This window comes from Ranitomeya variabilis, chromosome 7 (assembly GCF_051348905.1).
Source record: "Ranitomeya variabilis isolate aRanVar5 chromosome 7, aRanVar5.hap1, whole genome shotgun sequence".
Taxonomy (NCBI): Eukaryota; Metazoa; Chordata; class Amphibia; order Anura; family Dendrobatidae; genus Ranitomeya; species Ranitomeya variabilis.
In genome coordinates this window covers 80137029-80151137 of record NC_135238.1, presented here as the reverse complement: position 1 = coordinate 80151137, position 14109 = coordinate 80137029, and the positions used below count along the sequence as shown (strand labels likewise).

General features: G+C 43.9%; 1 protein-coding gene across 1 annotated transcript in view; it reads right to left on the bottom strand.

Moving 5' to 3' along the window:
- Positions 1-5988: 5988 nt before the first annotated feature.
- Positions 5989-14109, bottom strand: part of LOC143786116 (acyl-coenzyme A amino acid N-acyltransferase 1-like) — a 63513-nt gene continuing 55392 nt past the window's right edge. Inside the window, exons 3-4 of the mRNA XM_077275362.1 lie at positions 13619-13821; positions 5989-7936 (exon numbers count right to left, since the gene is read on the bottom strand). Of these exons, the coding sequence (XP_077131477.1) occupies positions 7358-7936; positions 13619-13821 (782 nt within the window). The 3' untranslated portion in view covers positions 5989-7357. The remainder of the gene's footprint in view (positions 7937-13618; positions 13822-14109) is intronic.

The following is a 14109-nucleotide window of genomic DNA, read 5'->3' as shown; positions in this document are numbered from 1 at the left end:
TAACTGTGTAAGAAGGCTAATAGATGGTTAGAATACTCTTGAAAACCCTTGTGCAAGTATGTTAGCACAGCTGAAAATAGTTTGGCTGATTAGAGAACCTATAAACCTGACCTTCCATTGAGCTAGTTGAGAATCTGGAGCATTACATTTGTTGGTTCCATTAAACTCTCAAACTGGCCAGAAAAAAATAACTTTCATATGAAACTCGACAGCCTATTCTTGTTCTTAGAAATGAAGGCTATTCCATGCGAGAAATTGCCAAGAAACTGAAGATTTCCTACAACGGTGTGTACTACTCTCTTCAGAGGAGAGCACAAACAGGCTCTAACCAGAGTAAAAAGAGAAATGGGAGGCCCCACCGCAGAACTGAGCAACAAGCTAAGTATATTAGCGTCTGTAGTTTGAGAAATTGACGCCTCGCAGGTCCTCAACTGGCAGCTTCATTAAATAATACACCCAAAACGCCAGTGTCAACGTCTACAGTGAAGAGGCGACTCCGGGATGCTGGCCTTCAGGGCAGAGAGGCAAATAAAAAGCCATATCTGAGACTAGCTAATAAAAGGAAAAGATTAATATGGGCAAAAGAACACATACATTGGACAGAGGAAGATTGGCAAAAAGTCTTATGGACAGACGAATCCAAGTTTGAGGTATTTGGATCACACATAAGAACATTTGTGAGACGCAGAACAACTGAAAAGATGCTGGAAGAGTGCCTGACGCTATATGTCAAGCATGGTGGAGGTAATGTGATGGTCTGGGGTTGCTTTGGTGCTGGTAAAGTGGGAGATTAGTACAAGGTAAAAGGGATTTTGAGTAAGGAAGGCTATCACTCCATTTTGCAATGCCATGCCATATCCTGTGAACAGTACTTGATCGAAGCAAATTTCATCCTACAACAGGACAATGACCCAAAGCACACCTCCAAATTATGCAAGAACTATTTAGGGAAGAAGCAGGCGCTGGTATTCTATCTGTAATGGAGTGGCCAGCGCAGTCACCAGATCTCAACCCCATTGAGCTATTGTGGGAGCAGCTTGACCGTATGGTAAGCAAAAAGTGCCCATCAAGCCAAACCAACTTGTGGGAGGGGCTTCTGGAAGCATGGGGTGAAATTTCTCCAGATTACCTCAGCAAATTAACTACTAGAATGCCAAAGGACTGCAATGCTGTAATTGCTGCAAAGAGAGCATTCTTTGACAAAAGCAAAGTTTGAAGGAGACAATTACGGTATTTCAAATAAAAATCTTTTTTTGTCAATGTCTGGACTACATTTTAAATTCATTTGGCAACTCATTTGATTAATAAAAGTATGAGTTTTCATGGAAAACACAAAATTGTCTGGGTGACCCTGAACTTTGGAACTGTAGTGTAGTTCTAGTAAGTTTCACTGTGCTGTTGTTAAAATCTCAAGGTTGGTGTCTTACTGAACTTGGTTCCCAGTAAACTGTCTGTGGGAAACTTCTACATGATTGTCCATTAGCCATCTGTGTTTTTTGTCTTAAAGGTGTTGTCTGTGACTTTTATATTGATCGCCTGTCCTTAGGTTAGATTGTCAATATCTGATTGCTGGGGGTGTGACACCCAGTACTCCCACTGATCAGTGGGGGCCAGATATGCTCAGATGTAGAGCTGCACAGCTCCATGGACAATATAGTGGCCACCCAGGGTACTGTACAGTCGCTTCCTATTTGAATCAATAAGCAGCTAATCTGCAGTAACTGGCTGTGGACATTACACAGTGGAGCACATTTATAAGATTATCTCAGCACGGGAACATTTTTTTAAACACATCCAATTGTGGAAATTATTATTATTATTATTATTATTATTATAAGATCTATTGATTAAAGTGTACTTTGTTAATGGAGAAAATCCCTTTAAGTTACAAATCAGAATTCACTGAATGTGACTGCAGACTTGTGAATTCCTATATCTGTGAAGACTACCAGCCCCTAGACTGGTTTGTTTGCCCCATAAGTTATCCCTCTTTATCTGGACTGGAAAAATGCTCATGATTTTGCAGCCATTCTGATATTCATATTCAAAGTAAGTGCACCTGCCATGTCAGGTATAAGATATCCATTCAATAGCGTATGCAGTTTGTATCATGTAATCTGATGAAAGAACCACTTGTTAAAGGGGTTGTCCTGTAAAAGCAAGATATCACCTAACCTAGAGATAGGTGATGAGCTATTGACCGGTGGACCCCATCCATTGGCAGAACAGGCACTTTTATCCCTGTTAGGATGGAGTATGCAGTGCGGATACTTGAACGCTGCCCCATTCATTCCCTATGGGCCTGCTGAGTGCTGTGCTCAACTTTACCTGGCAGCCCCATCGAGAATTAATGTAAAGGCGATTGGCCATGCGCACTGCCACTCCATCAGTAGAGAATACCCTTTTTTGCTGATTGGTGCATGTCAGACCCCCACCAATCTATACCCTCTGGAAAGGTGATAATTTGTTTTCAATTAAGAAACCCTTTAAAGAACTGTGCATGTATCTAACATTTGTGTAGTTAGCACATAGTGTAAGAAGCAGCAGCACTGGAAGAAAAGAATGTAGAATGTGACCCAGCAGACCAGTATGTAATAATGCAGCAGGCTGAGATGGTACGCCAGTGCCAGAAGATTGTAGAATGTGACCCAGCAGACCAGTATGTAACAATGCAGCAGGCTGAGATGGTATGCCAGTGCCAGAAGATTGTAGAATGTGACCCAGCAGACCAGTATGTAATAATGCAGCAGGCTGAGATAGTACGCCAGTGCCAGAAGATTGTAGAATGTGACCCAGCAGGCCAGTATGTAATAGTACGACAGTGCCAGAAGATTGTAGAATGTGACCCAGCAGACCAGTATGTAATAATGCAGCAGGCTGAGATGGTACGCCAGTGCCAGAAGATTGTAGAATGTGATCCAGCGGACCAGTATGTAATAGTACGACAGTGCCAGAAGATTGTAGAATGTGACCCAGTGGACCAGTATGTAATAATGCAGCAGGCTGAGATAGTACGCCAGTGCCAGAAGATTGTAGAATGTGACCCAGCAGACCAGTATGTAATAATGCAGCAGGCTGAGATGGTATGCCAGTACCAGAAGATTGTAGAATGTGACCCAGCAGACCAGTATGTAATAATGCAGCAGGCTGAGATAGTACGCCAGTGCCAGAAGATTGTAGAATGTGACCCAGCAGGCCAGTATGTAATAGTACGACAGTGCCAGAAGATTGTAGAATGTGACCCAGCAGACCAGTATGTAATAATGCAGCAGGCTGAGATGGTACGCCAGTGCCAGAAGATTGCAGAATGTGATCCAGCGGACCAGTATGTAATAATGCAGCAGGCTGAGATAGTACGCCAGTGCCAGAAGATTGTAGAATGTGACCCAGCAGACCAGTATGTAATAATGCAGCAGGCTGAGATGGTACGCCAGTGCCAGAAGATTGTAGAATGTGACCCAGCAGACCAGTATGTAATAATGCAGCAGGCTGAGATGGTATGCCAGTGCCAGAAGATTGTAGAATGTGACCCAGCAGACCAGTATGTAATAATGCAGCAGGCTGAGATAGTACGCCAGTGCCAGAAGATTGTAGAATGTGATCCAGCGGACCAGTATGTAATAGTACGACAGTGCCAGAAGATTGTAGAATGTGACCCAGTGGACCAGTATGTAATAATGCAGCAGGCTGAGATAGTACGCCAGTGCCAGAAGATTGTAGAATGTGACCCAGCAGACCAGTATGTAATAATGCAGCAGGCTGAGATGGTACGCCAGTGCCAGAAGATTGTAGAATGTGACCCAGCAGACCAGTATGTAATAATGCAGCAGGCTGAGATAGTACGCCAGTGCCAGAAGATTGTAGAATGTGATCCAGCGGACCAGTATGTAATAGTACGACAGTGCCAGAAGATTGTAGAATGTGACCCAGTGGACCAGTATGTAATAATGCAGCAGGCTGAGATAGTACGCCAGTGCCAGAAGATTGTAGAATGTGACCCAGCAGACCAGTATGTAATAATGCAGCAGGCTGAGATGGTACGCCAGTGCCAGAAGATTGTAGAATGTGACCCAGCAGACCAGTATGTAATAATGCAGCAGGCTGAGATGGTATGCCAGTGCCAGAAGATTGTAGAATGTGACCCAGCAGACCAGTATGTAATAATGCAGCAGGCTGAGATAGTATGCCAGTGCCAGAAGATTGTAGAATGTGACCCAGCAGACCAGTATGTAATAATGCAGCAGGCTGAGATAGTATGCCAGTGCCAGAAGATTGTAGAATGTGACCCAGCAGACCAGTATGTAATAATGCAGCAGGCTGAGATGGTACGCCAGTGCCAGAAGATTGTAGAATGTGACCCAGCAGACCAGTATGTAATAATGCAGCAGGCTGAGATGGTACGCCAGTGCCAGAAGATTGTAGAATGTGACCCAGCAGACCAGTATGTAATAATGCAGCAGGCTGAGATAGTACGCCAGTGCCAGAAGATTGTAGAATGTGACCCAGCAGGCCAGTATGTAATAGTATGACAGTGCCAGAAGATTGTAGAATGTGACCCAGCAGACCAGTATGTAATAATGCAGCAGGCTGAGATGGTACGACAGTGCCAGAAGATTGTAGAATGTGACCCAGCAGACCAGTATGTAATAATGCAGCAGGCTGAGATAGTACGACAGTGCCAGAAGATTGTAGAATGTGACCCAGCAGACCAGTATGTAATAATGCAGCAGGCTGAGATAGTACGCCAGTGCCAGAAGATTGTAGAATGTGATCCAGCGGACCAGTATGTAATAGTACGACAGTGCCAGAAGATTGTAGAATGTGACCCAGCAGACCAGTATGTAATAATGCAGCAGGCTGAGATAGTACGCCAGTGCCAGAAGATTGTAGAATGTGACCCAGCGGACCAGTATGTAATAGTACGACAGTGCCAGAAGATTGTAGAATGTGACCCAGCGGACCAGTATGTAATAGTACGACAGTGCCAGAAGATTGTAGAATGTGACCCAGTGGACCAGTATGTAATAATGCAGCAGGCTGAGATAGTACGACAGTGCCAGAATATTGTAGAATGTGACCCAGTGGACCAGTATGTAATAATGCAGCAGGCTGAGATAGTACGACAGTGCCAGAAGATTGTAGAATGTGACCCAGCGGACCAGTATGTAATAGTACGACAGTGCCAGAAGATTGTAGAATGTGACCCAGCAGACCAGTATGTCATAATGCAGCAGGCTGAGATAGTACGCCAGTGCCAGAAGATTGTAGAATGTGATCCAGCGGACCAGTATGTAATAGTACGCCAGTGTCAGAAGATTGTAGAATGTGACCCAGCGGACCAGTATGTAATAGTACGACAGTGCCAGAAGATTGTAGAATGTGACCCAGCGGACCAGTATGTAATAGTACGACAGTGCCAGAAGATTGTAGAATGTGACCCAGCAGACCAGTATGTAATAATGCAGCAGGCTGAGATAGTACGCCAGTGCCAGAAGATTGTAGAATGTGACCCAGCGGACCAGTATGTAATAGTACGACAGTGCCAGAAGATTGTAGAATGTGACCCAGCGGACCAGTATGTAATAGTACGACAGTGCCAGAAGATTGTAGAATGTGACCCAGTGGACCAGTATGTAATAATGCAGCAGGCTGAGATAGTACGACAGTGCCAGAAGATTGTAGAATGTGACCCAGCGGACCAGTATGTAATAGTACGACAGTGCCAGAAGATTGTAGAATGTGACCCAGCGGACCAGTATGTAATAGTACGACAGTGCCAGAAGATTGTAGAATGTGACCCAGTGGACCAGTATGTAATAATGCAGCAGGCTGAGATAGTACGACAGTGCCAGAAGATTGTAGAATGTGACCAGTGGACCAGTATGTAATAATGCAGCAGGCTGAGATAGTACGACAGTGCCAGAAGATTGTAGAATGTGACCAGTGGACCAGTATGTAATAATGCAGCAGGCAGAGATTGTACAATCTTCTGGCACTGTCGTACTATGTGACCCAGAAGACCAGTATGTAATAATGCAGCAGGCGGAGATGGTACGACCAGAAGCTTGCATTCGCCTGCTGCCACGTGTCCGCTAACAGATGCATGCTTATAATGGCAGGGCAGCATTAGGAGAGTATAAGGGTCTAACACCGCTGTGGTTTTTGCTCTGAATTATTGAGTAGACAGCACGTTACAGCCTGATAGATTCAATCAAAGAAATCATTTAATAATTTTTTTTGATCCTTTAAACTGACAGATTTTTTTTCCCTTTTTAAATGCTTTTTTTCAAGAAACAAGAGAGGAAAGGGAGTATTAAAAATGGTTTGACAGAAGAGAAAAACCTGAAACAGAAATCCTTTCTCATCTATAATACCATGTATAGAAAAAACTGTTTCAAACAAAGTCATCACATAGCATTAATGATTAAAGGGGTTGTCCAGCTTTAGGCTACAAGTTTGCAGTCACTTTAGAGCAGCAGGTTTGTGACCACAAGTATACAATTTGCATATGTGCAGTCACATGCCGACTAGATGGGCAGGGCCTCACTCAGTGCAACTGTACTGAACGAGGCCGGACACGTCTAGGCGGAATGTGGCCGGAAGATGCAAATCGCACATTTGTGGTCACATGACTGAGAATCCTCACAGTGTGTAGTGCGCGCGAGGATTCATAAGGATTCATAAGTCTGCAGTAACAAAGATTAACTGTAGACTAGTAGCATAAGGCCGCACAACCCTTTTACAATGTAGATGAACTAAAACTCACACAAAATGACAAGAATATTTCAATGTGCTAAACCTTTTGATCAAAATTTTGTTAGATATTTTCTTTGTCTTCTTAATTGCAAGTAGTTCAATGGAGCTCCAGGTCCTGAGACCCCACCGATTGCTAAAAAATGTCTATGCTTTCTATTGTAGAATAGTAGGCAATCATTGATGAATTTTTACAATCTGTCTCAACAGCTGCAAACATATGTTATTGTCATATTTCACTACACATGTCTAAGCCGGCATCTGGTTGCTGTTCATGTGAATCAGCGTGTCTACACTCTTTGCTTCTGGTGGCTTTCCATCCATTCTGCTGCTCTTCTAGGTTCTGGAGTCAGATCATCACCGCACGCCCTCAGGAGAGGAGTGTGTGAAGGGTTGGTGACCATCCAACGAATCTAGATCGCAGAAGAGAGGCAGATTGGATGGAAAATCACCAGAGGAAAAGTGTTGAAAAATATTGAATCAAATGAATGGCATGTAATGTAATAAGACAATTACAAATATGCTTGTCTGCAGTTATAAAGACACTAGAGGGGCCATAATCTACTGGAAATTGCCTTGATCAGGTATTTGTTGGATTCAGTTTTTAGAGATTGCTAGATAGAGTTAGATGCTGCCGAAAAAACAACTGAATTTCTTTCCAGATTGCATTCTCAGCTTGACAATGAGGGATTACATCTCCACCCCATACGATCGGTAACTTACGACCACGTAGATGCGAGGCTAAGCAAAAAGGGTATCCTGGAGGCTCTATTAGATGACCAGCCCCGGGGTAGGAGATGATTCTTCCATTCTGCCTTCCATGTTTCTTCATTCTAGATAGAGCCACTTCAGCAAAATATTTACTGCTGTAATACTGATCAGCTTCCCCAGCGATAAAAAGGATTTGCCCTTGAGCTCTCTCTACCGGAATATATGATGTAGGGGTCTCCTGATAGAACCCAGCCAGTTTCAGGAAACCCTCTGGAGTGATCACCATCTTCTCCTGCGCGTACGGTGCTCCTTTAATGAGAGCTTTACCATCGTAATAAATTGTGCCCCCATATACGTTGCAAGATCCATTAATGCTGACTGTAGCCCCTACTTGGGGTAAATAGGAAGCTACAACAAGAGCAATCTCTGCACCTTTTGAGACGCTTAAAATTCCAACATTTGGCTTAGAAACCTAAAATAAATAAAATCAGAGATATTTAGTTTAATGTTTTTGTCCAAAAGTTACCGTAGTATAAGATTTAACTTTCATGTTAAAATCTCCCAGCACCTTCAACAAAATAAAACTTCCATTAAGTTGAAGAAGATATGGTCGGGGATGTGTATGTTGACGGTTTCCAATAATCTTCAGAATTCTGAATGTAGCTCTGGACTACTGTACTTCAGATTGGTCTTAAAGGGTTATTCCCAGGCTCATAAATGGTTTTTTTTGGATAGTTCATATAAATACAAATAATTTTGCCATGTACTGCTTATTGCCACTTTCAGCCATTATTGGGATATTATTTTTCTTTTGTTTACAGCCCGTTGCTTTGGAGAATGACCACTTCTGCTAAACAGTAGAATGTGTGCAGTGCTTACAAACTCTTCTCTATTGAGCTTGTAAGCACTGTTTTGAAACTGGAGAAGTTCACTGTATCGCTCGCTTACCACCTAAACCCTGCATTGCTTCAGTGCACAGCTTACAGTCTAGACGGCAACATTGGTTGGTCTCCTAAGCAGCTATAAACAAAAGGGTTACTATCTCGAGAACAGATGCAAATTTTAACAATCAGTAAAATTGCAAAAGTGCTTGATTTTCCGATCACTGTCTCGGAAAATGGGAATAACTCTTTTGATCATACCAATCATTATGGCTTTATTGCAAAAGTCAATAAGGTATGTAAAATAATACACTTGTGTTTCTAATTCCAAGTACTCCAAAGTTTAGGCAGGTCCACTTCTACTTTGAGTTCAACACAGTGGAGATTTTTCTGCATGGTCATGTGATCAGTGCAAAATGTAAAGGGGCTGGTTGAATGCTCATTTTAATAGCTAAGCCAGCTCCCTTTTTTCCTATGCATGATACAGAAAGGGTCTTACTTGACTTTTGAAATAAGCAGTAAAGTGCCCCCATAAGTAATGCTAACCCATGTCAAACACAAGATAGAAGTGGAGTTGCCGGAACAACAGACTGCTGTTGACATCTAAAGGTGGAAGAACCCCTGTAAATACAAATATAATGATAATGTCATAGTTTTATAGAAACACATGTAAAGATCTTTTTTTTTTTTTTTTCCTTTTACCCCTTTTCAACATTAGCTGTACCAGTACGTCCTGGTGATTGTGAAGGCACAGGAGCTGTGCTAGCATGATCGCTGCCGGGAGCTTGACTTTAAGTGATAGCCGAGCCCTGCCTGTCACAGCCAGGGGCGGTGCTCGCACCAACCCCGCTGAATGCCTCAATCAATAGCGATCGCAGCATTTACAAGGCTAGCAGACGGAGGGGGCGTCTCTAAATGTAATTTTTTCTTTCTTCACCGCTCAATGATATAAAATTCTGTGAGGCACATGTGGTTTCAATATGATCACTGCACCACTAGATTAATCAATTGGGGGTGTAGTTTGTAAAATGAGGTCATTTAAGGATGGTTTCTGCTATTTATGGCTCCTCAGTGGCTCTGCCAGTAAAGCATGGCACCCTCAAACCAATCCAGCAAATTCGCCAATATGATGCTTCTTCCCTTCTGAACTTTGCACTGTACCTCAAAAGAAGTTTTTAACCCCTTTCTGACATTAGACGTACTATCCCGTCGAGGTGGTCTGGGCCCCTATGCCCACCGATGGGATAGTACGTCATCACCGATCACCCCCCAGTGATCACCGATATCACCAATCATCCAACCGTGAGCGCGGCCAATCGCGGCTGGGTGTCAGCTGATTATCATGGCTGACATCCAGCACTATATGCCAGGACCGGTCACAGACAACAACTTTTGGGGTCCAATTTCTCCTGTTACCCTTGTGAAAATACAAAATTTTTAAAATTACGTCACGGCTTGTGATTGGTTGCGTGCCGCCCATGTGACCGCGACGCGACCAATCACAGCAAGCCGTGACGTAATTTCAGGTCCTGATGCCTATTTCTGCATTCAGGACCTGAAATTACGTCACGGCTTGCTGTGATTGGTCGCGTCGCGGTCACATGGGCGGCACGCAACCAATCACAAGCCGTGACGTAATTTTAAAAATGCGTGCGTCTCCTGCCTCCCGTGACGTCACGGCTTGTGATTGGTCGCGTGCCGCCCATGTGACCGCGACGCGACCAATCACAAGCCGGAACGTAATTTTAAAATCATGAATGCCTAGAATTAGGCATCGAGGACCTGAAAATTACGTCACGGCTTGCTGTGTTTGGTCGCGTCGTGGCCACATGGGCGGCACGCGACCAATCACAAGCCGTGACGTCACGGAAGGAAGTAAAAGCGCGCATTTTAAGCAAACAACGCTGCCGGTTCCCTCGGTAAGGTCCAGGCTGCGTCGGAGAGGTGAGTATAGCAATATTTTTTATTTTAATTCTTTATTTTACACATTAATATGGATCCCAGGGCCTGAAGGAGAGTTTCCTCTCCTTCAGACCCTGGGAACCATCAGGAATACCGTCCGATACTTGAGTCCCATTGACTTGTATTGGTATCGGGTATCGGTATCGGATTAGATCCGATACTTTGCCGGTATCGGCCGATACTTTCCGATACCGATACTTTCAAGTATCGGACGGTATCGCTCAACACTACTAGGAACCAAAATGTCTGTGGAACCCTGTGAGTTAAAACAAAAAATCTGCAGTGATCATACTGCTGTGGGGACACTGAAAAGTGATGATTTAGTATGTACTGGATGGATTACCAAAGGCGACAGAGTCTGGGGCCCTCATATAATGTTTAAATGTCAATTAAAATTTCCACCTGTCCTATTAGCTCGCAGGGTGGAGAATATCCCCATCTGTTCTGCTGCTGTAAGGGACGTAAGGCCGAAGTCACACTAGACCGTAATATGGATTAAAAAAAATAAAAAATCTCATAGCACTTGGACCAATGTTAACCATCTTCCCTGTCCCTGCATCATGCCCAAACCATAATGCTGCCCCCACCATTTCTGACAGTGGGGATGGCGTGTTCAGGGTGATGAGCTGTGCTGCCTTTACGCCAAACATATCGTTTGGCATTGTGGCCAAAAAGTTTGATTTTGGTTTCATCTGACCAGAGCACCTTCTTCCACATGTTTGGTGGGTCTCCCAGGTGGCTTGTTGCAAACTTTAAATGAAACTTTTTATGGATATCTTTGAGAAATAGCTTTCTTCTTGCCACTCTTCCATAAAGGCCAGATTTGTGCAGTGTACGACTGATTGTTGTCCTATGGACAGACTGTCCCACCTCAGCTGTAGATCTCTGCAGTTCATCCAGAGTGATCATGGGCCTCTTGGCTGCATCTCTGATCAGTCTTCTCCTTGTTTGAGATGAAAGTTTAGAGGGATGGCCGGGTCTTGGTAGATTTGCAGTCGTATGATACGCCTTCCATTTCAATATGATTGCTTGCACAGTGCTCCTTGAGATGTTTAAAGTTTTGGAAATCATATTGTATCCAAATCCGGCTTTAAACTTCTCCACAACAGTATCATGGAGCTGCCTGTTGTGTTCCTTTGTCTTCATGATGCTCTCTGTGCTTCAAACAGAACTCTGAGACTATCACAGAGCAGGTGCATTTATACAGAGACTTGATTACAATTACACACAGGTGGATTATATTTATCATCATTAGGCATTTGCATTGGTTCATTCAGAGATCCACAATGAACTTCTGGAGTGAGTTTGCTGCACTGAAAGTAAAGGGGCCGAATAATATTGCACGCCCCACTTTTCAGTTTTTGAATATCCACGAAAATTTAAAATAACCAATAAATTTCGTTCAACTTCACAATTGCGTTCCACTTGTTGTTGGTTCTTCACCAAAAATTTACATTTGGTATCTTTATGTTTGGCCGGTTTCACACGTCAGTGGCTCCGGTACGTGAGGTGACAGTTTCCTCACGTACCGGAGCCACTGACACAGGTAGACACATTAAAATCAATGCATCTGTGCAGATGTCATTGATTTTTTGCGGACCGTGTCTCCGTGTGCCAAACACGGAGACATGTCAGTGTTCGTGGGAGCGCACGTATTATACGGACCCATTAAAGTCAATGGGTCCGTGTAAAACATGTACCTCACACGGACGTTCTCAATGTGGCGTGCAGGAGACAGCGCTACAGTAAGCGCTGTCCCCGCCACATGGTGCTGAAGCCGCGATTCATATCTTCTGTGCAGCAGCGTTTGCTGCATAGAAGATATGAATAATAGTGTTTAAAAGAAAGATCTATCTGTCCGCCGCCCTCCCACCCCCTGTGCACCCCCCGCTGTTCTGAAAATACTCACCCGCTTCCCTCGTTGGCTGTCGCTGCTTCCTGTGCTGGCCGCACCTTCTACTGTATACGGTCACGTGGGGCCGCCGATTACAGTCATGAATATGCGGCTCCACCTCCCATAGGTGCACAGAAGATATGAATCGCGGCTTCAGCACGATGCAGGGGACAGCGCAAAACTTTAGCGCTGTCTCCTGCACGCTCTGTGTGGTACCCACTCGGCACACGGGCGGCACACGTGTGCCGCACGTATGGCCTACGTGAGCTCACGGGCACACGGACACGGATAACTCCGGTACCGATTTTTTCCGGTACTGGAATTATCTGGACGTGTGGGACAGGCCTTTGAAGCATGATATGTGGGAAAAGGTTGAAAAGTTCCAGAGAGCCGAATACTTTCGCAAGGCACTGTGTGTGTATGTATGTATTATATGTCCATTTTGCATGACGGCGAGAAAATCTCGCCATACGGATGACTCACGGATATTTTTGGGAAAAAAAATGCATCCTCACACTGCACACGGATCACTGTTCATGAAACCGATTTTTTATTTTTTTTTATATACGTTGTGTGTGACTCCAGCCTAAAGGTACCGTCACACATAACGATTTCGTTAACGATGTTGTTGCTTTTTGTGACGTAGCAACGATATCGTTAACAAAATCGTTATGCGTGACAGCGACCAACGATCAGGCCCCTGCTGGGAGATCGTTGGTCACTGCGAATGATCAGGACCTTTTTTTGGTCGCTGATCACCCGCTGTCATCGCTGGATCGGTGTGTGTGACGCCGATCCAGCAATGTCTTCACTGGTAACCAGGGTAAATATCGGGTTACTAAGCGCAGGACCACGCTTAGTAACCCGATGTTTACCCTGGTTACCATTGTAAATGTAAAAAAAAAAAACACTACATACTCACATTCCGGTGTCTGTCACGTCCCTCGCCGTCAGCTTCCCACACTGACTGTGAGCGCCGGCCGTAAAGCACAGCGGTGACGTCACCGCTGTGCTGTGCTTTACGGCCGGCGCTGACACAGTCAGTGCGGGAAGCTGATGGCGAGGGACGTGACAGACACCGGAATGTAAGTATGTAGTGTTTTTTTTTTTTTACATTTACAATGGTAAACAGGGTAAGCATCGGGTTACTAAGCGCGGCCCTGCGCTTAGTAACCTGATGTTTACTCTGGTTACCCGGGGACTTCGGCATCATTGGTCGCTGGAGAGCTGTCTGTGTGGTCGTGATCGTTGGTAAATCGTTAAGTGTAACGGTACCTTAAGGGTTCTTTTCAGAACTCCTAAACAATTCAGTAATGTCTCAAATTTCAAGTTACCGAAAACACTCGTTTTTCTGTGTTCATCCTCCAATGAAATTGAACCTTCATAAATATATTTGGCTAAAAGTGACATTTAATACCTTGGGATGTTTCAGAAGCAGATCTGCAGCTTCTTCAAAATATTCCAGCTGTAGTTTTTCAAATGATCGCGGTAAATCAGAATATCCAAAATATGCCAGAGCGAGCACCACAAATCCATGGCTGGCGAGGAGACTAGCTCTATATTCTGCAAGGCCTCCAGCTCCACCATACAGGTCAATGATGCCAGGGAATGTTCCTTTGCCTATTACAGCATGAAATACAAGAATATAATTTCGGGGTTTTTATTTTTTTCAACTGAGTTGAAATTCTTACATGAGCAGAAATAAAGTATGTTTATTAAAGAAATGGAAGAAAATAAGATCATTGGATGAAAACATTAACACTGATTACAAAAAGTTGAGCAGATAAACTGGTTTTATAAAAATAAAGTCTATTAATTGCATATTTACAAGTTATACATTTTTTCTTTATAACTCACAATTTTGTGGTAGAGAATGGAAACACTGGTACGATTCATTAAGACCAGCAT